Raw genomic sequence first — 26,307 nt, 5'->3', positions numbered from 1 at the left:
TGCTATAGAACATAATTATGATATTTATAAATGTGAATATAAATAAGGTAGAGATTCTAAAACCATTTAAAAGTGTCTAACAGATCCTTTTTTGTTTTAAGTATCAAGGACAGCATCAATGCCTGAACATTTTCTGATACCCCAATACTACAGAACATTATAAATATGTGAAGACTGTCTTGCAACTCTTAATCCTGTGATCACAGCCTATTGAAATTGCTCCCAGGTGCACGAAGTCTATCCATTTGGGTCCTACGCTGGCATCTGCTGTGAAAGGACATCAGAATTTTTTAATAGCAGAAGGTGTCTTGGATTTGGTTCAGTTAGATATTTAATAGTGGTATTTGCCAGACCATTACTGAAGACACTAGTTCATCTTGTCGCTGCTGCTTGGTCTTCTTGTTCACTCTTCTGTGTCCTTGGCCACCAGAAATGACTAATACTGAACTTGATTTCATTTTTTTGGATCTCTGTCTTTTACTTTTAAATGAGATATTTTGATCTTTCAAAAGCTCGTAAATGTTACTGTCTTCTGGCCTATGTTCTAGGGAACTTGATCCGTGAGACAAAGTAAGGGATCCAGAAGATGATGACAAGTCACTTTTTTGTGCAATGGATCCTACTGAACCCCCCAGCCAAATTGCAGTGTCATGGGTGTTACTAAGGGAAGAGCCTGGTCTTTCATTGTGCAAAACGTTCTTTTGGTCGTCGTCTTTAGGTTTTGAGCCAGGAGGCAGGCTGTTCCGCAATTTATTTCTGTTCTTCTTGTTTATAGATGCAGCTGTTACAAGAAACTTGACTGGGCCGTTGTGTGCATGATATGACACTATTCCTCTTCCTGAAGCCAAAAGAAAAAGACAATTAAAGAACATTTTTTTAGCACAGTGTTTCACCATGATTAATGAAATTCGCTTAGAATAGCATAACTCTTAAAACCCTATTTTATCATCTAGTCTGTCTTTTGCCTTATGTGTACACAATTTACAGGAAAAAGAAAAGCACAAAAAAGTAATCTAATGTACCACAAGTGATTTAGGACTGTACTAATAAATCACCTGAAAGATGGCGTTATAAATTTGACTTACCTTTGTGCTCTGCTCTCACAAATGTAACACTGAGTTTTCTCCGGTAATCCGTGTTTTTCAATTAATCCTCTTGTACCTCTGTTCCTCTCCAGAATAGAGGAGGAACACCTGTTTCACTGTAAGAAACCCCTCCACACTATATAGCAGGAATTAGAACCCATCCTCTGAATGGTTGTCTTGTTACCATGGCAGATTCATAAGGAAATGACCAAAAAATTATTTTCCCCCATTTACCAAAAAAAAAAAAAAAAAAAAAAAAAAAAAGTATTTAAACAGTGGGATGTTTGTGGTACAAAGAAGATTTACAAATTGTGTATGGCCAAATTCAGAAGCTACAGTAAATATCAGTATGTGTGGCTTTTACAGCAAAAAAAGAAGGGGAAAAAAAAAAGTGGGATTCTACAAAAAGCTACAATATGGAAAAGAGCTAGGCTATCAAAGGGAAAAAAACCACAACCCTACAAATCACTCTGTCCATCCCTAACTCCCTAACACGTTCCAGGATGTAATAAAACATATCCTGCTTTTATAGAAAGTGCAATGATATAAAGATGAATTATCACTATTGGAAGCAGAACTGGAAAAAGTCACAATTTTTCATTTCAAATTCCAAATACAGTATCAAAGACTGCAAAAATAGATCTCTAAATGTAACATTGCTGGATCTGACAAATCTGACAAATCTTGATCCAAAATAAATGCAAGAACATACAAATGATCTAAACCACAATAATGAAAACAGAAAATGGAAGACTAAAATGAGAGATTTTGTGATTCCACAACTATGTACTTTCTTGTATTGCATTTATTTTCACCTAACATAGGTTCCACGTTTATCCTGTGTTATACTGGATTATTGCTGCGTATTTTGCTGAACACAGAGGATTTAGTTCTCATTTTGCAAAGTTACATAAGCTCCCTCCCTTCCCAAGGAACTTGCAAACAGCTTGCCTCAATCTGCCAGCTTCCCTCCAACAGTGCAGAATCTCGAGCAGAACTGTGAACCCAAAACATCCAAAACACCGGGGCAAAGCCCCTACTAAACATACTTCTAAGATCTTGCTTCTCCTAGTATCTTAAACATTTGCAAAGTCATACAGCAGTATTCATGCATTTGTATTTCCAAGGGGGTAATAGGTAAGTAACTCAACTTTCCAAAACATGAAAGTCTTGATAATTGTCATAAAAATGAAAGATATATTCTCATATATTCCAGATCTCCTGTTTGGGGAGAAAAGGCACCAAATCAATTTACTGAATAAAGAGTCAGACAACATACTATGTTTTCAGCATCTATGTCTCTAAACCCAATGCATCTATTTCCCCCAATTTTGGAAGAAAGATTGCTTGCATTCTCTTCTCATCCCCATACATTTGACTGTACTCCAGCAGGATTAATGCCTATCCTATTCTTATGCCCTAAAGAAAAACAGTTGTCCCGGCTCAAACAACTGAGACAAAACTAGACAAGTCTATGGATATACTGTAAAGCTCAGGAAGAACAACAGATATAATTTCATCACAAAGCTCAGATATATATCTAAACAATGCAGACAATTTGGCAGGTTCGCTTAAACTACTGACAGAAGAGAAAAATCTTCAGTATAAACCCACTGGACTTAATCTGTCTGAAAATTTCACTCACCGGTTACTTTGGGAATCCCCTGTAAGCGTGGCACTGGTAACGCTACTATTATACCCAGGTTTGTTCCAACCATCAGTAAGCCATGGCACACCAGGAGGCTGGTCACAGAAACACGTTGCTGCCCTGCAGAGTTCAGAGAATGTTTTGTTACTTTAGAGCAATCATCTTTGCCTAGATCAAAGTCACTTCAGACACACACACAATCAGCTCTATCTTCTCATTCAGCAAAGCACTCATCAAAAAGGCAAATACTTTGCTGGATTGTGGTATTAAAACTTTACATACATCACAATTTAAATACTATTAAACTTCTGAAACATTCTGTCCTAAATGTCTAAACCACAGTATCTAAAAGTAGACATAGATTATCTTTACAAATATGCTTTTATGAATAGACTGTGTTTTTATATTCTCGGTAATAAAACTGAAAGGCATTTCACTTCACAGTACTCAACAATATGTTGCCATAACGCACTATACTCAAGACTCAAACCTGCTCACAATTACTTTTTCTCCTAGTTTTTATTCTGTGAAACTGTACCAGAAGTGCTGTGTCCCCTGTTTGAGTTTGGGTCCCCCATACAAGAATGGCATTGGCATATTGGAAGAAGCCCAGTGGAAGGCAACCAAGGTGAGGAGAATGGAGCACATAGTGTACAAAGAGAGGTTAAAAAAAAATGTTGTCGCACCTATGTGACGGGAGGGTGCACAGAAGACAGAGTCAGATTCCATTCAGATGTGCACAGTGATCAGATAAGACAGATCAAATTTGGAATGTGGGAAATTTGGATTGTAAATAGGGAAAAGCTTCATCATAAGGGTGGTCAAACACTGCAACAAGTTGCTCAGAGGTTGTGGAATTTCCATCCTATCCAAAGATATTAAAACTTTGGTTGGACAAGTCCTTGAACAACCAGATCTAATAAGGCCTGCTTCAAGAAGGATGGATGAGATGAACCCCAGAGTAATTTCCAATCAAAATTGTTCTATTGATTCTACAATTTTCTACAATATGTTATTTATAGGATTGCTATTTTCCTAATGAAAACAAAGTTTTTGCTTGCAATGTTTACTAAATATGTTTGATTCAGTGTAGACAGATTTTCAAAATGGCCTTGACGAGTTTCAGAAATGGAAACTACGGCTTGCCCAAACCTTTGCCATGGTCTAAGTTTATGTGGAAGAGCATTTAAACTCTGCTGGAATTCTCCAGCTTCAAACCCTACGTGTTCTTGGGTTTATGATTAACTTTACATGCAAGAGAGCAGTCATTCTGATCTTCATCACAGCTTTCAAGTTGTTAATCACTTCATCAGTAAGTAGGGAATTTGGATTCCACATCTGATATAACTTGGATGAACCCACATGTTCCACACTTTGGAAAAGGACCTTAATTATGGTGTATCACAAGTAAATGCATTTTCCATCTCATCCCTTGAAGCTAAGCCAATTCACATCCAGGAATATATGAATCACAGACCCAGTGGGAAAGCAGGGAAGGAGTGGCTTGACTGAAGCCCAAAGCACTCAACTGGAAAGCAGAAGGCAGACCAGGTCAAGTCTTTCCTCACAGGACTTCACAATTGACCCAGCTATGGTGTGTTGTAAAATGCACATGTAGGGCCAGACTTGGAATCCCAGCTTTGTCTACCCAGACCCACATCCTAAAATACCCTAAAGGCATGATGATTAAGTCACCCTCATCAGGTGTAACAAGTACAAGTAAGCTGAAGAGGCTCCATCTGCTCACGCAGGCTTTCAGACACCTATGCTGTTTTCCATAAACTGTATGTGTTTACGCTGGTAGGACTGCATCATCCCTCCTCAGCTAAACAGTCATGGATGGTCTTTGTCTATAGTAAATTACACACTTTTTGAAGCTTGGAGTTTGCTTTTTGATGGGGTCTTTTGGTTGGTTGGTTTGGTTTTGGTGGTGGTTTTTTGGTGTGGTGTGGGGTTTTTTAGTTGTGGGGGTGTTTGCGGTTTTTTGTTTGGTTTTTGGGTGGGTTTTTTTGGGGAAAGAGGAGTTTGGATTTTTTGAGGTTTTTTTTTTTTTTTTTAAGATATTAATAGGATTAATCTAGTTTCCAAAACAAAGCACACAAAGGCACTCCTTCAGCACAAAAGAAGTTCAAACTGTCATGCTCAAATACTTCTGTGTACTGGAGTTTTCAAAAATTGGTATTTGAATTCCACAATTTAGAGCTCAGGCTTGCTCAAAACATGTAAACATGCAAGTCCTCTACCACAACCAGTGCCACAGCAAGTGCAAAGTAACTGCAGGTTACCTTAATCTCCCTCCATTTCACTTAAAGCTTGTTTTGCAAACTACAAACAGATACTAAAGTACAATTTTTAAGCTTTTATCAAAAGCTCCAATTGTACTGTTTCCTCTCAAACCCAACACAGAAGAAAGATGCTCACATTTTAAAACAATAGATCTTTAATGCCTTTTTAGGCATTTGAAATGTAAAATAATATGCATGATTTCATACTCTAACCCTACAGCAACTTCTAACCTGTAATTTTTACCAGGGAAAACTAGTAATATGCATGACTGTTTCCATAGGTGAAACCAGCAAATTATCAGCCAGCAACTTAGAATCTTAAGCACTGAGTATAACCACAAGCATGAACTATCTATGGTGAGGTCAAAAGGAAAACCGCCTGCTTTGAAATCCTGGAAAAGCAGGAAACATCTGCATCTGAAAATATACTTTGAAATAGCATGTAACAACTAAAATAAATAAATAAAATATTTATATTAAAAAACCCCTGAAATAATACTAATTTAAAATACTTATTTATCTGCTAGCCAAGGTTTGAAATCATATTCTTTTGTTTGGGTTTTTTGTGACTTTTTGATATATTTCAAATTCAAGAAGGAAAAAACAAGTAAACCCAATTCTCTTGAATGCATTATTCAGTAAGCACAGAAATTAACAGAAAGGGAAAATGATAAACATAGATGCCAAAACTAATCTAATACTCTAATCTTTAAAGGACGCCTTTTAGATCACACTGTCCCAATGCAGACAGAGCTGTTAAACCCTGTAAATAATCTGACCAGAAGAACTTTATGAAGAATGAAGCCAGCAATTATGCTTATACATGGACAAATGGCTTTATTGCCTATATTCAGCTCTGTGCTCACCTTTCTCAGGTCTCAATTACAACCACCACTAGACTGGGTAATCCTCATGTGTTCCCATATAGATCTTCTGAAGGCAACCCTAAGTAGGTGCAAAAGCATACTGGTGCATACCCTCTTATATGACCATGCTGCTCTTACTATAAAAAAAAAAATAAGCCTACTGTACAGATAGATTGGGCTGACCTAAAGTTTCCCCCAATATTTTTATTGTTTCCCAGCAGTAAAATCATAAAACCACTGCATTTTATGGTCTGGCACCTGGTGGGGTGGGGACAAAAGCAAGCTGTAAGCCTCAAAGTAGAGTTTGTTTTCTGCAGAGAGGAAATGATACTTCTTTATTTTCTTTGTCTTTCTCATCTGTTTCCAGGAAACACACATGCCATTAGGGGATATATGGATATAAACAGAATACAGCAGCTTCAGCGGAAATGACCTCTTTGTTGAACAAGTAACCTGTCATTATCCACACGACCAACGAAATGACATGTATCAAGGTCACAGTAACCTTTAAAAAAAAAGACAAACTCTTTTAAAGCTGAAAGGAAAAATGTGTTCAAGGATGTTCTTGAGTAAGAAATATTGAATGTGACTATGAAAAAAAACAAGTGGGCAGTCTATTCACATACAGCATGATTTTGGTTTTGATGCAAGCTGTGATAAAGGCTGCAAAAAGCTGCCTTTGGAGAGATTTCAACTACAGACCACGAAAGATCACAAATACTAAGCATAAACTTGCTTTGCAAATGAAGGGGGCTTATAAGGATGCTGGGGAGGGACTCTTCATTAGGGACTGTAGTGGTAGGACAAGGGGTAATGGCTTCAAACTTAAACAGGGGAAGTTCAGGTTAGATCTAAGGAAGAAGTTCTTTACAGTGAGGGTGGTGAGGCACTGGAATAGGTTGCCCAAGGAAGTTGTGAATGCTCCAATCCTGGTGGTGTTCAAGGCCAGGCTGGACAGAGCCTTGGGCAACGTGGTTTAGCGCAACGTGTCCCTGCCCATGGCAGGGCGGTTGGAACTAGATGATCTTAAGGTCCTTTCCAACCCTAACTATTCTATGATTCTATGATTAATGAAGTGGATATATTTGACTTCAAAAGTTAACAGATTTGGGGTTTTTTCTGCTGCTCAGTATGCCCTCTGTTCAGCTAACAGAGCTGTGCTTGGGCCACTTGCACTGTTGTTTACTAAATAGTAAAATAAATAGTTACCTGGACCTATAATGATGACACTGCTCTTTCAAACGTTCTCTTCCTTTCTCATATAGCATTTGTTCTTTTTTGCTGTTTTGTTATAGAACACAAGCTTCTTATACATTATTAGTATTTCTGATGATATATGAAGTAAAGGTACTGCAGACTGCTCTGGACTAAATGGCTACCTCCACAGTTGCCTCCAGGATGCTGGTTTAATTTCCAGTCCTGCATTCCTACACACAAACTTCCCATAACTCCAGAAAGCAACAGCCCTTCCAGATTCATTCTTCATAAGTAGACTGCCACAGATTTACAAAGTTACATCCAGCAGATAAAAGATTCTGCCAGACACAGCCTGCTTTTTGCATTACTAAACCTTGCCAAATTTTAAGGACAATCACACTCTATGCCATTTCCCTTACACTTCATTCCCCTGTGATTCTGTCCTGTGCACTGCTGCAGGATTGTCTTCCTCAAAAGAGGAGAGGAAAATTCCTTTCTCTCCTCTACAACACGGATAGCAGACAGTGGTATTTAAAGCAGTCTTCTCCTAAGAACAAAACTGGGAAAATCTAATGCTCCAAGAACTCGTTACTAAGGTTATTAGAACCTCCTACTCCTCTATCTTAATTAGCTAGTACAGTTATCCTTTAAATACAGCGTTGCAATTCACAGTAACCATTCCTGATAGCAACAGTATTTTTTTTCTTTTATTTCTACTGTATAACTACAAAATAATTTCATTAACTTCATCGAGTGACGCTCCTCTTATTTACATTGTTTTAAGTGAAGACACAAATGACATCTCCAGGTAGCCTATCAAGCCAAGATGACATATTGTTGTCACTACTAAAATCTTAGCCAAATAAATCCAGCTTTTTTGGAGTTGTATCCAAATCTGACCCTTTTCAGAATCTTAGCAATATTTTGACACCTATTTCTTCTCTTTCATTTTGATACCAGTTGAGTTTTTGTCTTATTTTTTCATATTAAAGAATTCCTGTTGGATTTCAGAAAACTATCAGAGCTGTTTCCTTTAAAACCAAAAGTCCTGTAAGTCCTCAGTAAAGACAAATACGTACCTTATAAATACATGCCTATCTAATTCCTTTTCTGTTTCACTTTGGGGTTTTTTGATTTCTTTTTTTTTTTTTATTCTCAGGATACACTATAGAGAGACCTTGATTTATTCTTTGGCCGCTTTTAGTTACAAAAGGTCCTTACTGCTGCTTTATTATGTAAATCTACTCCTCTCTCTGACTTTTAGCTTTTGTTGTTGCAGCACTGTTGGGATCATACAAACAGCCCCAAGAGCTGCTTTGAAATAATTCAAATTAATTTAATTTTTAGAATGGATTCTCCCTTGGAACGTTTGTTGCAATAATGTTCTACTCCTGAAATAAATTTCCATTTCCATTCATGGAAGTTTGTAAAGACACTGAGGAAATAAAAAAAAGGAACTAAAACGGGTAAGAGTGACACCAAGGAGATATAGTTAGCTAAAACTTTTTTTTTAAAGAAGATGGTATGTTACATCAGCAATTTTATCACCATGGCGATGAACATTAAAGCTAATTTTTTTTACGTTTTTATATGCCGAAAATGTTTAAGGGAGGCCCTATTTCAGTCTCTCCCCCCCCCCCCGCTATCAACACCCCCTTTTTACACCCCCCCCCCCCCCCCCGCTATAAACAGCAGAACATACTTGAAGTTAATCTTTTTACAACTGATTTTGATTTCTTTGCGTAACTGATGAATTTAACCAAATTACCTATTTGAAGGAGGGCCCTTTGCTGCTGTTCAGCTTTGGAGCTACAGTCAAACAGCACATGTAAAAAACACCCTGTCTAGAACATGATATGAATGGACACAATTTAAAATAGAGCTTATTGCAAAGCTAATGCCCTCTGAAAGAAAACATGAAAAGAAGTTAAAGGCTGAGGATGTGAAGCACTTTTGATGCAAGAGTTATACCTAACTGTTGTAAGAATATAATCTCAGTGTGTGAAGTACTGGCTTCTGTTAGAAACAAAGTCATAAAGCTGCTGAACACACTGCCCATAAGAACTGCAGCAGCTCAGTCCTCTGCAGTCTGTAAGCAGGGAGAAAGAGAGAGAACCACTGTCATCTCATGGAGTCCTCATGCTCAGCCATGCCAGCATCACTCTTCTGTTTGTCCCTTCTGCTAGCACTGCCACCATTTACAACATCTGAGGAGAAGAGCTGCTAATCAACCAGATCACTGCACACACTGCTCTTCTGGTCAGGCAACAGGCTGTGATTTACTAAAGCAAATAGTCATGAGACAGTTATCAGACTCAAAGTCCTAGATGGACCTTCTGATTCTGGCCTAATCTACAACACTGGAGGACAGTGATAAAGACAAAACAAAAATGTTATCACATGATGTGATTCAGCTACCTGGTAACATATTGTGAACAGGCGTGGCAATGTTAACATCCTGGAGGTGTTTCAGTGTCTCAGTGTGGAACAGGCGAAGCGTAGATCCAGATGTGAAGGCAATCCAGATTCCCACTCCAGCAACAGCCATGTGAGAGATAACCATCCCTTCCTCTTGATGAGCTTCAAAATGGCTCTGTAAGAAAAACAATGACTCTGGGGGGAGAAGGAGCTGAACAGTATCGTTCAACCTTCTTTATCAGCTCTTTACTGCATGCATTGTATCTCTGTCCTCCATACCAAGGACATGCGTCCTCTGCTCAGGATACATTTTGACTGCTGCATATGATGTTTTAATTTTCATGTTACCCTTTTTTGAAGATACGTCATCATTAGAATGGAAGGATGCTCAATGTAAAGACAGAGTGACTTCACAATAACTTAGATACTGTAATTATTCAAATTATTATATGGTAGGGGCTGGCAAGCCTGCAACAGCTCAGACTTAAAAGGCGTTTTTATTTCTTTATTGATAATCCTTTGGGAAAACTTCCACAGATGAGGTACAGATGAGTGGGCAGATTTTTTCCTAATATGTTACGTTTATCTACAGCAGAGCTCCTCTTAAATAGTAAAAAAATTTCTTCTGTTCTGTTAGGTGGTCTTTTCAGAACAAGGATAATAGAATCAAGCAAAAATCATTTTCAGAAAGTAGATCGTTTATCAATATAAACACAGTTATTTGCTCACCTATGTACATAACAATATGAGCCTTAATACCATGGCTTGTGTTTTGGCTCAGACACTTCTGAGTTTCTAAGTATTAGTTTGAGGGTTTTTTTCTGTCCTTCAAAATATTGATGCTTCTCATTAGAAGCAACAATATCCTCCTTCTGAAGGTAACACAAGACTTTGAGGATAGATGTTTTCCTTGATCTACTGCCTTCCGTATGGCTCCACAAAGGCCAAAACCTTTCTACATGTCCCTGTTAACGTGCAAGATAGAGCTGTAGTAAAGTTCCTTAATTATTAACAAGAAGTAGGGATTTTTTTCCCCAGTTTTGTCTTGAAAGTAAACTGCCTCTGAAGTTAAACATAGCCTTTTAATGTTGTGCCAGCTATTATCAAATACAGAGAGCTATGATGATACACATAGAAGTTCCTTGGCTAAATAAATGACACTGTTCCTTGGACAGAAATCTCTAAGCGTTATGAAACTAAATATCTGCTCTAATATTCACACTACATAAAGTACACCTAAATTTTCTATACATTGCAATTCAGATTTACATTTGGTCATTCTGCATCAAAATCTGTATTACATGTTGCTCAGGATAAGCTCTTAGCCTAAGACAGCTATGTTTTGAGTGTATTAGGGCTATAGATACACCATTCAAATTCTCCATCTAAATTCAACAACCAGGCTAAGATCAGAGATAAGCTTCCACGAAGTGTAACTTTTGACGTTATACTTAGTAGGCACTTAATATTCTTTTCATGCTTTATTACTCCATAAATTAGTACTTTCCACTGAGAAAGTGGCTGTTTAAAAATACGGGGATTTTTTTTTTCTTTTCATCTGTTAACAGTACTCTGCATATGTTCAGGTTTTAGTAAATGAACAGAAAAGTTTCTCTTCAGCTATTAGGCAATGGTTCAAATTTTGAGTGTTACTATATTACTTTTTGACTCTCTGAATAACACCACGGAAGAATGCAAGGTAAGCACATCTGGTGGGCACATTTATATTCACTGTTTTCCTCATTCTTTACCACATGATATACATAATTTAAAAATCATACAATTTATTCAACAGAACTCAGCCATGAACAACATCTTTCAAAGCCAGTAACAGCTCTTCTGACTAAATTTCCTGATACTCTTGCAAAAGGATGAAAATCCTTTAGCATTGCAAAAAAGCTTTTAAAAGAATAACATCTGTTTACAGACTTGTACATCCCTACAATGATGACCAACTGACTTTTGAAAACTTCTCAGGGACAGATCCAAGGCCACTGAGTGAACCTGACCAGCAACTTGCACTGTGTGAAACTAGAAGAAAAACGAAGCAGATCCTAAGAAATGAATACCTTCTGGAGTGCTCTGACCACAGCTGACAATTCTGTTGGTGCCACTGTAAACAACTTGTACATGCATTTTTGTCACATTCCAATTTATCAGCCAACTCATTATACTCCCACTTAGTCTGTCCTGCCATTGTACAGCTGTCTGCTGAAACACGTAGACACATTTAAAGTAAAACTGTCAACACCACAAGAAGCATGGAAAAAGAACTATTCTTCTCATTCAAAGGGTCTTCCAAAATGGAGCAGGAACATATGCCAAACCTGTATGCGTTTTTACAAAAGCACAAGTTTTTGTATGAAGGATAACTTTAACATGTTTCAATTACATGTCAGTCTGAAAACCAGTATCTGGCCTTTTTCTTCATTCGTTTTCTTCTCATAACAAGAAACACAGATACAAAGGAACAAAAATGTCTTATTCCCTTTATTAAAAAAAAAAAACAAAAAAACAAAAACAAAACAAAAAAACCCCACAACTTAATTTTTCCTTTCTCTCTAGTTTTCATACCTACATTCCTCTCTAGTCAGAGCCCAGCTTTTTCCCCCTCAGGCTGTCTCATTCAAACTCTATAGCAACAGGGGAGATGCAGAAGATGTTCTGGATTCCGCAGCCCGCCTGCCCAGCAGCACAGCCCCACACAGCTCACTATTGTTTCAGCAGTGCTGGGAATAGCTGGAGTTTTTCTTTTGAGGGGGTGCTTGATTGCACCAAACAGCTGCGCCAAGAACTAAATCACGATTTCTCAAGCTTCATGAGAGATGTATAATGGTACCACTGTCCACAAGGTAAACCAAATGACTTCTACTACTTTAAAAGAAAGTTACAGTGCTCAGGCAATGTACACTTATGTTATAGGGGGTTTCATTTGTTTTGTTTATTCAACTGAACATTTCAGAGTAGCTCATGTATAGTTAGCCAAGTTTTAAAAACAAGACAAAACAAACGAGGATGGAATGCCATTCAATTGGTGGCTTTATTCTGTTTAATACTCTGGCATTTTCTGTTGTTTTTAAACAAACTCATACTGCCTTTGCAGAACATAAGGGTCTACAGGAATAGAGACCACTACCGGATCAAGCTCAGTACCAAACAGCAATACAACTGTCAGATCTAGGGTCAAGACTAAGGACTAATTTGTTCTTCACAGAAAGAGTGAAGATATAACAGCAATTCATGTGTTTCTCTCATGTGCCTTGCCAAGGAGATTGAGGCATTGTGCCAGTTTGGGGCACTGTGCCAATAAAAGACATTTCCTAAAACATTCTCGTACAGTAACATATCATTAAAACAAGTGAATTGAGAGCCTTAACCAGATCAGAGGAGATAAAAAGCAGGAAAAGTGAGTAACATCCAAACCTAATACATGGGATTCCAAATCTGTTATGGAATAAAAAAAGATGACCCTCAGCCAGTCTTAAAAAACAAAAACCAAACCTGTGCCAAAACAGCCCAGCCCAAACTGCAGCCTTCCCACCTGATCTAGGAAGAGCTTTGTGATAGAATTAGGCCAGAATTGCCAAACTTATTTACATAGATCTGGCTGTATGTGACCACCTCATACAGGAACAATCTGGCTGCAATCTCCTACTGTTACTATGTATTTCTTTGTAAGAATCAGAAATTCATCATCCAAGTCAGTAGGACAGTAACCAGGTGTCCCAGCAGCTATCCAGCCCCCCCAACAAAGCTAGTAAGTCTGTTTCAAGCACCTATCCACTTCACTCTTCCCAAAGTCTTACCATCATGCCATTCAAATTATCAACAAAACAAGCCTTAAAGAAAAACAAAGTAGGAATATACATGTTTTGAGCATCTACTTGATGAAACAAACCACTCAGAAAGCACAGATAAAGACAGAGAAATCAGGATGTTAGCTATTTCCCTGCAAACCCATGACAATGACTCACAGAATCAATTGTACCAAATAGACAATTGTTGGGAGAAAACACGATCATCAATGAAACAAAAAAGCAGCAACAAAGCACACAAAGAAGGAGGCTGTGAGCTCATCACAACTCCTGTTTGAAAGAACTTCATGGCTGTAAACACCAAGCAACTCAGTGTAACTGTACTGTAGGTTGAAGAGAGGCTTAATTCCTAACATTTCATTAACTCTAAACTTTAGACCACTAAGACATTCTTTTGGTAGAGGCTCATTTCAGTTTTAACAGAAATGAGGGCTTAACATTTGCTGCAAAATGTGGCCACAACTATGAGCTTGTATCCTTAACACTTCTGTCCTTCCAGAAAAGCTGATTTTTTCATGATTATTCATGGGGAAACATCCTTACACAAAGCAAATTTTTGTAGGCTACTGAGAAGCAAAACCCTGAAGAAATGTACTGTGAAATCATCACAAGGTACAAGCAACATCTAACTACATAAATGCAATCTCTTAATTAAACCTTCTGGAATTAACAGGAATTCCTACAGCCACCCACTTCTTTCCTGCCTTTCCTCAGATCTCATTTTTAAGTGAACCTCTTGCCCCAAATACTCCACGAGTTCCAAGCACCTTTTGGAAACCTAGGGGAAAATAGAAGCAAACCTAGATCTAATGAGCCATCAGCAGAGAACACTATGGCAGAATTTCAAACTGCGGGGAGTGAGATTTAACAGAACTGAAACTATTTTTCATTAAAAGCTTTGTGAATCATAAAGCTTCTTACATAGATTTTAAAATTTAAAATTTACCACTTATACTCAGTAGCACAGTATATGAACAATGAGTTTAAAAGTGTTTACCTCTATGGAATGTGTCACAGTGCTGATTATAAATATTTGCCCACCACATGCAGCCCAAATGGTCTCCTCCATCACAAGCAGACTTCTAACAGGCAGAACCCCCAGTTTAACTATCTTCTGAGGTTCCGTGTTCCAAGTGCCATCTTCAATAAAAAAGAAGAAAGGTTATTCACAACAAAATGGTAATCTTTGTTTTAAAACAGTTTTGAAAACACTGTCTCTCAAGCCTACCTACTGTTCCAATCTCTGCAAGCTGTAACTTCAAGCAACACTGTTCTTTATGTACGTTTAATTTTAGCTTCCATGGTAACTAGGTATGGGTAATACAACATTAAGGAGTAAAAACAAAGCCAAACACTCATGCATTTGTTACTGAACCAATTTTATCTGGATTAATTAATAAACAAGAAATCCACATTACTGTTCTGATACCACTGCTTTCCTTTCCAGGGAAAATACAGTTAGAAAGCCATGGCTGATATGATTTTCCCCCACTCAGGAGCTCACAACTGACCTGTTTCAAGTTGGATCAACTTCTAACTAGGACAGAATCATCTTTCATGTGAAAAGTAGCCAGCAAGACTTTTACTGGCGATTTTAATGAGCTCAGAGGATTCTAAAAGCACATGGATGGAATGGACTTCCTGCTACTAGATTCTTCATTTAAGATGGAGTAAAAAAAAAAAAAAAAAAAAAAAAAAAAAAAAAAAAATAAAAGGAAAAAAAAAAAAACCCAAACAAAACTAAAAAAACCCAACCAGAAATTGAAACTTAATTTTGCACCATATCTTCACTTTTCCTGCCTTTTTTTTTTTTCCTTCCCTGTAACTATAACCCACAGTGTTTTCTGTGGACTGTATTTGGCAGATCCAAATTAAATTATGGCATGTGTATGTGGCACAATGAATTATTCAAAGACTTGGTAAAACCTGCACACCACCTTTTACCACTGGTCACTCTCACTTGCCACGTCTTTGAACAAGGATTAGCAGGTTGTTTCTCTCCAAAATTTAGGAGCTAGCAACATGGTCTTCTTGAATAGTTGTAGCTGTGTCTTTTATACATACAGCTTGACAGACTAAATATGTTAATAATAATTTTAATACTTTTAGTTTATCTCTACTGTAAGCACTCATTAGCATAAGGTCTCAAAGACTGCGTTTCTATCCACTATACTTTAGTAATATCACCAAAATCTGTTGATGTATCTGTTTTTACATTGAGATAAAGTAGGCCCTATTTCCTCACTTAAAAACTTTCTACCTGAGTAAGCTGGAGAAAGTTTTCTATCAATACTGGTTTCAACTCAGTAACTGCTTAAATTTTGATGCACGAGACCAAGGTCTTTAGACAAGCACTTAAGTAGAAGGGTTTTTTCTTTCTCCCCTGATTACAAGTGCATCTTTTATTATCTGCTTAGGCAAAGGGGTATGAAGTTTTCTGCTTCACAATCACAGCAGCAACAACAATAATGAGAAGCCTCAGCTCTGGAGCACTTCTCATTGCTTCTGCCATCTTTATGATACAACCTTTGCTGAGTCATTCTCAGGATGTGGCTCTCTTCTGAAAGCATCTTTGTAAAAATGACATTGAGTTTCAGGCCATCCAAATAATTTTCATGATTTTAGTTTGCAAGTAAGAAGAGTGTTTCTAGTTACTAGCCTGAGACTCTCCCAGCAATCTCAAAGTCACTCGGTATTCTTCATGACTCATATGTACCATTAGTAATAAAGAAACTTCTGACAAGTTTTCATTTGCTAGCAACCACATTATCCTCAAATTCTTAAGTGGAGGCTGCCCATACTCTATAAATGCTGTAACCACTGTAGGCAGTTCAGTACAAAGCCTTCAGAGAGCAGAGCTGCGTGCATGTGTGTAGCATAACTTAACAAAGTCAGGATGACTGCAGAAGTTGTAACTGCATCTAGTACATAGCACCCTCGTTTCCTTTTGAGGGATAAACCCAGCATAATTATGGTATATTCTTACTGTTTCTTGGGCAGGATAAAGATTTTTCTGAAAGATAAATTTGTATTTTCACACTGAACACCACATTCATGTACAGAACAAAAAAAAAACCCCTCAAAACTAAACATTAATGGAACTCGCCCAGATCTTTCTCTTAAATACCATCAAGCTATACATAAATCTATACATAAAATATAGCTGATACTGAAGTGACAGGTGAATAACGATTTTCAGGATCCCAGCCGTGGACTCAAGACTTAAATTTTACTTAAATTTAATTTCAAGCATCTAAATTTATTTTTTTTTTAACCTGGATCTTTATGCCCTCAACTTCATTGCAGTTCCTCAGACAGCTGAGCATTAGGCCATGTCGTTAATTTTGACTGAGTCTTATTTAAAAGTATTATCTAGCATATGCAATAGTTTTGAGTAAGAAGGAAAATTAGTAACGATGTCAGGTGGACATTGACTGCAAAATACAAATCCTAAAACAACACTGCAAGGTCAGAAGGCGAGTTCAATATTACCAATGTTATGAATGCTATCAGTATTATAAATATTTGATTCAACAAATATATATATCAAAACTCATTTCACACAGAACCATATTCTGTTGGTGCTGTTAGCAGACCACTTAATCAAGTTAGCTTTCAGTGGGATTTCAGTGGGATTGGACGTAACGAAAAAGGTGAGATAGAGATCTGTCTTTCATGTCACCATGACTTCATGCAAAGAAACTGCAATCCCACTTGATATATCAGTTCTGGAAAAATCCGAAGATACCCAGACACCCTAGCCATAAGATAAGGCTATTCTGTAATATTTTTTATTTCTTCCTGCAAATGTTGCTGTCTTCCAGATCAGACAGCATCTGAGACAGATGAGGGGGTGAAAAGGGCTGGGGGGGGTGAAGGGTGGAATTCTCTAGGCTGGTAATTAGGGCAGTATTTAAACGACAGGTCAGCTGTGTTCTGGTCCCTGCCTCAGTGAATGCTTAATTAATTATACAAAGTGGAATGGCACCAGGAGGAGAAATTAAGCACTGTGCATCTCTCTCCTCTTATTTTGTGGCAGCACAAGTACAAATCCTCTCAAGCAAGGCAGGGGATTAAGCCTGGTAATCCAGCATACTTCAGTGAACACTTTAACCCCAGCTGCTAACTAAATGCAAGACTGCAACTTCATGTTGCTGACCAAGGCTTTTATCACCCATTATCAAAACTACTTAGCAAGTCTGTGTCTAGTTCACAAGTTGATCCAAGACTACAAAAATCACACTTTTAAGAAAACATAATACTCTTCCACCTCTCTTTTCAGCTCTCAGCAGACCCTATTCAATACCTGCCTGCACAGACTTCATGTTTGGTGTTGGCCATTTCATGTTATGTGTCTGACACAAAGTTCATTGCTTCTAAAAATCTAAGTGAAAAGAAGTATTATCTCTATTCTACTTGTGTAAACACCTGGAGATTCAAGATATACTTATGTAAGCAGGTTCAACAACTGGCACTATCTATGCATTTAAAATTAGGTGCAGCACTTGCAAAAGATACGGAACAGTTTCGTTTGATGTTATAAATCCTCAGTTAGTTACTGATTGAAGAAAAAAGAAAAGAAGCAAGAATAGTAGCTAAGATAAAACTTTTGCTAACAAAATCTCAAGGCATGCAATAGGACAAAGCCAGTGCAAGGAGCCAAGCAAAGTATTTTCTGAAAAGAAGGAATTGAGTAAAAGAAAAATAAGCAATGGAGATGTATATAATGTGGCTCCTGGAGACCTGGCTGGAGAATACCTACAGGAGAGCCCACAGAAGTGTGGCTTGTCTTAAAATTCTGTGCAACTGATGCCTTGTGTTCTCTAAATAAGCATAGATTTTATGGTCATCATTGTTTCTAGAATGCTTAAAAGCCATAGACGATAAAGTTTTCTAAGCATATAGATACTGAATGAGATGCAATATGCAGCACACATATCCTATAACCAGAGGCTAGTCTATATGCAGGGGAAAAAAAAAAAAAAAATCAGTAATCTGCAGCCTGAACAAATAGAAGATTGAAGCCTGACACTGGTGGAAACACAAAGGAAACAGCAGGAGAAGAGATAGGGGTTTTCTTCTGTTTTGTTAGAAAAGTTCATACAAGTAATAACACATAAACGTTGTTTGCAAGTTTTAGTTGACTGAGATCTTAACCTGTCCACATCAAAGAAGGTACAGGCTCTTACTAAAGATACAACAAATGCCTAGTACACAGGACATGACAATCTCTGGCAGTTTCTATAACATGAATGTAACAGAATATAGGCATCTATATGAATTGTGGGTACAGCTATTTGCAGGAATGAGATGTATCTACAAAACCTGAGAACAGGGTCAAATACGAAAACAGTTCTAGGGGCTTCTAGAAATAAGATGTCATAGCTTCTGATATTTGGTTATTAGATAAATATTTAAAACATAAGAACACAGTTTTTAAGCGCTATTATGCCAATGCACAATCAGATCTGTGTCATGCCGCCATTTGTGGCACTCTTTGCAAGTTCTAGCTCTCCAACAGCTATATGTCATAGTTTATACCCCAGTGTTGAACAGTATCTTGCAATGCTTGTATCAGACAAAGTAAGGTATCTTATGTTTATAAAATATTTCTAAGACTTTAAAGAATAAGGACATTATTTCCATGAATGCATTTTGTTATTAGTCTTGTGATTTTTATGAATTTTAGAAAAATCAATTATCCTTCTAGTCACTCAAATTTAATCAGAGAGGAAAAGTTTTAAAACAATGTTCATTTGCTCATTTCATAGGACAGAATGTTGGATATTTATCTTTCTGCGGTTTGCTTCCATAAAACTCAATGAAGGAAAAGAATATTATTTTACAAAAAAATATTTAAAAGTTTATCATTGTTTAGAATGTTTTATTAATATTCAGTATTTTAAATATTTGATGGTGTTCTGAAGTCTGATAACCTAATAAAATATAGTTTATCTGTCAAAATCTTCTTAAAGTTTGTAGTAATTTTCTTTTATGCTTTCAATTGAGCTGAACCAAACATGCTTTTTTTGTTGGTAGTTCCCTCTCTTGCTTAGCAGTGCTATTGATGTTTTCAACAGAGCTGCCAACACAGCCCTGGGAACAGTGGTTGTTGGTTAATTTGTGCAGTGGAGCACAAACGTTTTTTCCATCACATGGCACATGAACCAGCACTGTTGAGGAGTAAGATGGTAGTTACAGAAGTAAAAAGTTTAGCACATTTCTAATCGCTTGGAAAAGAGACACTCAGGTCTGCTCTTGTAAACAAGGTGTAACTAGGAATTCCTGTGCTATACATGCATATAGTAATTTTATCCTACATATTCGAAAAAGTCTTCATGCTAAACAGCTGACAGAGCTCTACTTAAAATTGTAAAGAGGGTGGTGCTGGAAGTTCCAGCATGAGCTACATAAACAAAACCAACAGCAATGTCAACATACTTCGGGTAACAAGTATTAGGTGTTACTGTTAACAGTGATTACACAGTCAAGACAAGAGTATTTATTTCTGTTTCAGTATCACCGCAGTAGTCCTCTCTCTAGGAGCTTAATGCCATTCCTTACTTTTCACAGCAACAGCCCTCACCATGTCTACTTTAAGCGGTGAATCGCATGCCACAACCACACTCCTCAGATACGCTGGAACCGTGCATGGATCCACCCAAGCTCTGAAGTTTGACATCAGTGCTTTACATTCCACATATTCCTCCTTTTCCACATCAGCCAAAGTACACAGTTGTCTTGCCAAATGGATCGAGGTATCTTGCTAATGAACTGAGCTACTACCCCTTCACTGTTGTAACTGTTTTCCCCTTACGACTTAATTTCCTTTCAGTTTTGGTCCTTTTCCTTTTTATTAATCCTCTGATGGAGACTCCACAATCTCTCTAGGCAACCTGCTCCTGGTTTGGTCACCTGCGCAGTGAAAAAGTATTTCCTGATGTTCAGAAGGACCCCCCTGTGTTTCAGGTTGTGCTCACTGTTTCTGGTCCTGTCACTAGACACCACTGAAGACACCCTAGGTCCATCCTCTTTCCACTCTCCTTTCAGATATTTACGGACACTAACGAGATTCCTATGATCTTTCTCTTCTCCAGGCTGAACAGCCCCAGCTTTCTTAGCCTGTCATCACTGGAGAGTGCTCCAGTCCCTTTATCACTGGAATGGCCCTGTGCTGGACTCTCTCCAGTATAACCATGTCTCTTACACTGAGGAGCCCAGAAACTGGACTCAACAACCCAAGTGTAGCCTCACCAGTGCTGAGCTAAGGGGAAAGATCACTGAGCATGCCAAGCACTGTGAATTTAATTCTAGGGGTGAATGTGCAAGGACTCGCTGCAGGTGCTCTACGCACGAGTGAAAGGCTACTCATACCAAAAGTGCTGAAAGATAGCTATTGCAATCAAAGCAACATGCCTTTTTTGTGCATCTGTTCTCTGGTCTTAACCAAACTCTTTCTGAAACTATTGACATCTTTATTCTTGTCACAATCATGCTGAGTTTTTATTTTCTTTTTCCTGTTCCTCTATACACTCTCTACAGGACTTTATGGAAAGGAAATGTATATCAGCATATAGAAGAAAGGAAGTAGCTGGGACTAACTACAGGAACATTACATCTATATTATATAAAGATTGTGATTTCCCTTTCCTAAGATACTTTTGTGAATGGAAGTCAAACATGCACTGACCTTTTCTGCTATTACATCACTCAGAAAACACATCTGCTGAGCTGTCTGCTATCATCACAAAGGGGTTTTGTTATGTTTTTCAAACAAAACGAGTACAATTACTTTTTCCTTAACATCTTCTAGAAGTGTTTTGCCTGGAAATATTCCTAATAATTCAGCCTGAGGCAAATATTAATACACAGTATTTCAGACTGGTTAATTGTGCAAGAGTTAATAGCAATGTAACAAGTTCCCAACGCACAAGGTGTCAGAAACTTTACAACCAGCATCACCACCATTCCTATATATAACATTTAATGCATTAGCTGTTTCACCATTCCTCAAACTAGTCTTCTTGCCCACATAAAATTAAGAACTATTAAGGATAATTATCAGGGCTCCTATTTTTAGGATTAATATATTAGCTGACCTACATCCTAGTCTTTCTGTGAAATTTGCACTTTTTCCTTTAATTTATATTCAAATATATTCAGGCTTAAGTACTTTTTAACTCGTAAGTCAAAACACAGAGATAAAGAGGTGTCTCAGTATAACTACCCTCCATAAAGGAGGAAATATCACTGTGCACCTTCAACTCTCCCTCTAACACAGCACGTATTCCTCAGTTTACTAGACACTCTTCCCAGTTTCCATTTTAAATCACTTCAAGTCAAGACTTTCTGCAGTCAGCACTCTAGTAGCTGTTGATCTGACGAAGTTCTCTTGTGAAGACAGTCAGAAGAAAGCACTTGCTGTTTGCAAACAAGCTGGATATTTAAATGCATTGAGCTATCAGAAAACAGGAGGAATTGGAGCTATTTGGGTACTGAAACCAAATGACAGAAGCCATGGGTCTTCGACTACATACATAAAGGCATCATTGATCAACTACACTTTCTGCCCAGAGAGGGAGACACAAGGATCACAACTCTATTAGAGACCGCAAGGTGGATTTTCATCCTAGAAGAAAGATTACCCCTTTTCATTCATGGAGTCCCACAGAGGCTGCACAGCCATTCCACCTGTGCATCCCATAGCATTTATCCTTCTCAGGCTCCAAATAAAGAATCCTTGTAATACAGTGACCATATTTCACATTCACTTCCAAGTCTTTCCTTAATTTCCTTTATCCTGATAGTCCAAAAACCAAGTTGACGGGCATGGCTGGAAAGTAACCCCTCTGTAGAACAGAAGGTGACCCTGATGAATTGCACAAAACTCTCTGGAGGCTGCATTCCCCCTTCTTCCCGTTTGACCGCTTGGGACTCCTTTGTTTAGTAAAATAGGTCAGTGATCATAAAAACACCCCTCCAGGGCTCACTGTCTCACATGAACACCACAGCCACCTCTAAGGAATATCAATGCTAACATAGGAACAGCTGATTTACACAACTGTCATGAGGCATGTGGAACTGAAATAACACAGGCAGACCAAACTGTAAGCAAAGGGACTACAAGACGAGTCAGAAAAACATGAATGTCTGTTTCCCATCTCAGAGCTTCAGCAATCCTGAAATAGAGCCTATCGCACTTGATGAATATTTAGCTGCACAAAACACCAGCTCATAATGTAATTCAGTCTGGTTAACAGCTCTGCCCCATTCTTAACATCCTCTGTAGATATGCAACCCATGCATCCTTTCTTACCTATACTGCCAAGGATGCCACTTGTGGTTTTAGAGTGGTCTTTTCTCAAGAAGTTGAATGACAGCAATTGCAGTCTTCAAACAGCTTAAATACACCAGCCCCCGTCAGACAGGAGGACAGATTCACTTTACTATCCTACCCAGGTACATACAGAAACTGAAACATCAAAAATGATGTTATAAGAGTAGGATCAAGGCCTCACTCCTGTGTCTCCAAAACAAAGAAACAGTTACTATACAGTGTTAAAAAAAAAAATTAATTAAAAGGAACTGGTATTGTGCCACTCATATAAAACTGTGCTGTTTACAGGGCCCACTTCATTACAGAAGTATGACAACCATTGTTATGCAGCTCATGCTAATAAGATACACCAGATCTCTGCTGGCTCTGTACTTTAAAAGGTTAGGTGTCTCTCTGATAACATCTCATTTAAACACTCAGGTTTCAAACTTTGATTAAAGCCTTGCTGATTTTGAACTAACTATACATGTATTTGGTACTGCAGGAAAGTTAGTGAGATACACTGGAAGTACACAGACAAGCGTACAAACAAGCTCTGGAAAATACAGTTCTGGTACAGAAGTATTACATGGATTCTCCTTTACTCAAATAATTTTAGCCAATTACTTAGCCAGATACAAAATAATACTAAATAACAACAGTACCAACTGTGTTGTTAATGGAAAAAGGACTCCTACTGTGAAATGCATGAGCCACATACATAGGAAAGGCTTCTATCAGAACAGTAAAAATGGAATTGTCAATTCAAATGAGATATACAGGAATCTCCACTCACATGTAATTTTTGTCTTTCATAAACACTGATACTGGGTAGTCCAGTGGAATTAGCATTGTGCTGTGTAAAATACAGTACATACTGTCTCTTATCATAACTTCTGGACTCTTGTAACACTGAAGACCTTAGGCTTTAAGGAGTGCAAATCAGTTTTCATATGCATCATATGGTAAAAGTGGGAAGAGTATCAAACTTTCTACTGTCCTTCAAAAAGAGAAAACAAGTCTTTTCAGAAGTACTAAAATGTGTAGTAACCTTAGTACAGCAGTTTTACAGAGAATTTTCAGAAAACGTAATAGTGGGAAACTACTTCTGCCAAAATACACAAGACATGTGAGTTCCTCAGGATGCTATCAAATGGTATCACTACGTTACCTTCTGCTTTTGTGTAGATTGAAATGTTTCCATTCACCAAGCCAGCAAACAAGTATTGAGACGTACATGTTAAGCTCATAACAGTTGATTTCTCAGGAGTGAAGAAGTGCTGGAGTCGAATTTTCTTTGAGCCTTGGCAACTTTTGTAAATAGAAATACTATTAAAAAGAAGCAAGAAAAAATAAACTTGTAAAATGATGTTTTATTTAATTCTTATCCGAATATGCATAAAAGAGGTTTAGAATAAAATATTGGTGGGGGAAAAAAATCCTTGATTTAGATGGAAAGGATAAATTGAGGTCACTGGGTATCACACAGATACTTTTTTAAAAAGAAAACATTTTCTTGGAAGTATCTCACACAGTTTTGCTATAAAATACTGAACCTAATGAATAAATCATACACCATACACTAAAAGTAAGAATTACCTTCCTTCTTCCATGCCAAGGCAAATAGTAGGCACATTAGAAGTTTTTGCAAGAACATTTTCTGGGTCTAGAGCCTTATTTTGCTCTTTCAGTTTCTCCTCCTCTGGTATGTAGACCATGCAGAGAATCCGTGATTCCACATTGAAGCACTCAATAACCTTGGGGCTGGAGCTTTGAAATGAGACTATTGCAATCTGGCCCATTTGATTAGTACAACTGCCAATCTGAATTGGATAGAGGAAAGAAAAATAAAGAACATAAAAATAAAAATACAAATCATGACTAAGACTGATACTTGTCTTCAGGAAGATAAGCATTAACAAGAAGGAATGACTGGAATGTTAATTGAGGAATGCATCTCAAGTTACATGTGTGAATATGATTTTTCCTGCATTAAGACATAAAAAAAAAAAAATCAATAACTCAGCGCAAACACAAGAGACGTCAAAACACCAAAACATGATATACACAAAATTCCCCTGTATAGTCACAAAACCAGTTCTTCTCTGAAAGAAGCAGTATTATGGCCTAGTCTATGTCTGACTCATGCATATACATAATGTAATGCAATTATAATAAGTAACTGTAATATATTATTTTAATAACCAGTGTTCTAAGTTATCTCAGACTCTTAAATAATATAGCTGAGGCCTGTCCTTTGCACAGTAGCAGGTCTACAAATAAACGCTCTGTCCCAACAGAAAAAGGGATTAACATAAACCCTTTCGTAAAGTTGCTGAAACAGAGTCCTAAATTTCTTCCTGATCCAGAACTAAGTATCATAATATGTCCACATATCTGTACATTTTAGAGATCTGGAGAAAGTAAAAAAAAAAAACCAACAAAAAACAACAAATCACAAAACCAACCAATAAAAAAACCCTCTGTCCAAGCAACAGTGTTTTTATATAAGAACTCTTTATGTTTATATGAAATGAGAACACATAGCAAAAAGAAAGAAAGAACATTTTGTGGTAGCAGAAAGATTTTATTGGCATATAGTTGTGATGACTGTTTACAAATAAAGCAAAATGAATCAACATGAAAAAGACCACTGACAAAAACTATTTCTAAATTCTACTTTTATTTCACAAGAGTTCCCTTAAAATTTTAGTATTGTAGTAACAAGAAAAGCTACTGAAATCATTAGGGTTTGTTTGTTTGGTTTTTTTTAAAGTGTTGGCTATTTCACTTTGCTGGAATATCTGCATATTGGAGGCTGTAACAATACGCCAGAATAGGTTTGTTTTTCCTGTGTACAGGCTTAAACAGATTATTTATGGCTAAAGCATTTTTAAAACATGAAAACAGACAATAGGACAGTGTGAGCTCATATAGGTTTTAGCAGCCCTCATTATAAATTAGCACATAACTCATTTCTGAACGTGCTCAGCACTTTGGGATTCGCTCTGTGCCACACTAATAAGCCTCACACACATAAGTGACACCCTACAGAGAACAGGGAGGTCACACGGACAAAACTACTAGATATCCTTTATAGAAGTCCATCTTCAAGCAAACAAAATGGGGAAAAAAAAACCCAGTCCAAAATTTATTTCAGATCCATATATTGTGGAGAGCCACAAAAACCAACTCAGAGGAACAGAAGACTGCCCCTTTTTAGTGTTTAAAGATTACACTTACCCAAAGAAAACCATGTTCCACGGCACAGGAATCTGACTCCGTTTCTCCAGAGAGGTATGGTTCAGGATTATAAGCAGCACATTCAATCTTCAAAGGAAAAGAAAGCAGTCCCCACATTAAGAAGATGTGCCTGTTTCTGCCCAATTTAGTTTGTAATTAACTAAAGCATTTAAGCATATAAAAGAATCACAAAAGGCAAGAACCAACCCAACCTAACATCATCCTTGCCATAATCATTAGTCTGTTACTTCTCATCTCAGCCACCACATACTTCCCTTCTGCGGTGTCCTTTTACATATAAGGCTGAAATGTATCATGAGCCTGCCTGTGTCTCCCCTTCTGGACTATCACCTATTATTAACTAATTAAATTTTAAAATTAAAAAAATAAATTCTTTTTAGTTCTTGATTTTAAAATTTTTCATTTTAAAAATA

The 26,307-nt window shown here is 37.5% G+C and overlaps 1 protein-coding gene across 1 annotated transcript; it reads right to left on the bottom strand.

The window, feature by feature from the left end:
- Window positions 1-323: 323 nt before the first annotated feature.
- On the bottom strand, window positions 324-25,960 carry LOC104404059 (rho guanine nucleotide exchange factor 10-like; the record flags this gene model as incomplete). Its single annotated transcript, XM_010012406.1, has 7 exons — window positions 324-838; window positions 2,731-2,853; window positions 9,500-9,674; window positions 14,312-14,454; window positions 23,802-23,959; window positions 24,230-24,453; window positions 25,874-25,960. Coding segments are annotated over 7 exons (1,425 nt in total), but the record flags the coding sequence as incomplete, so codon positions are not given.
- Between the last annotated feature and the right edge of the window lie 347 nt (window positions 25,961-26,307).

The sequence above is a fragment of the Nestor notabilis genome, unplaced genomic scaffold, assembly GCF_000696875.1.
Source record: "Nestor notabilis isolate BGI_N333 unplaced genomic scaffold, ASM69687v1 scaffold35513, whole genome shotgun sequence".
In the NCBI taxonomy this organism is placed as follows: domain Eukaryota; kingdom Metazoa; phylum Chordata; class Aves; order Psittaciformes; family Psittacidae; genus Nestor; species Nestor notabilis.
This window is presented reverse-complemented; position numbering and strand designations above follow the sequence as displayed.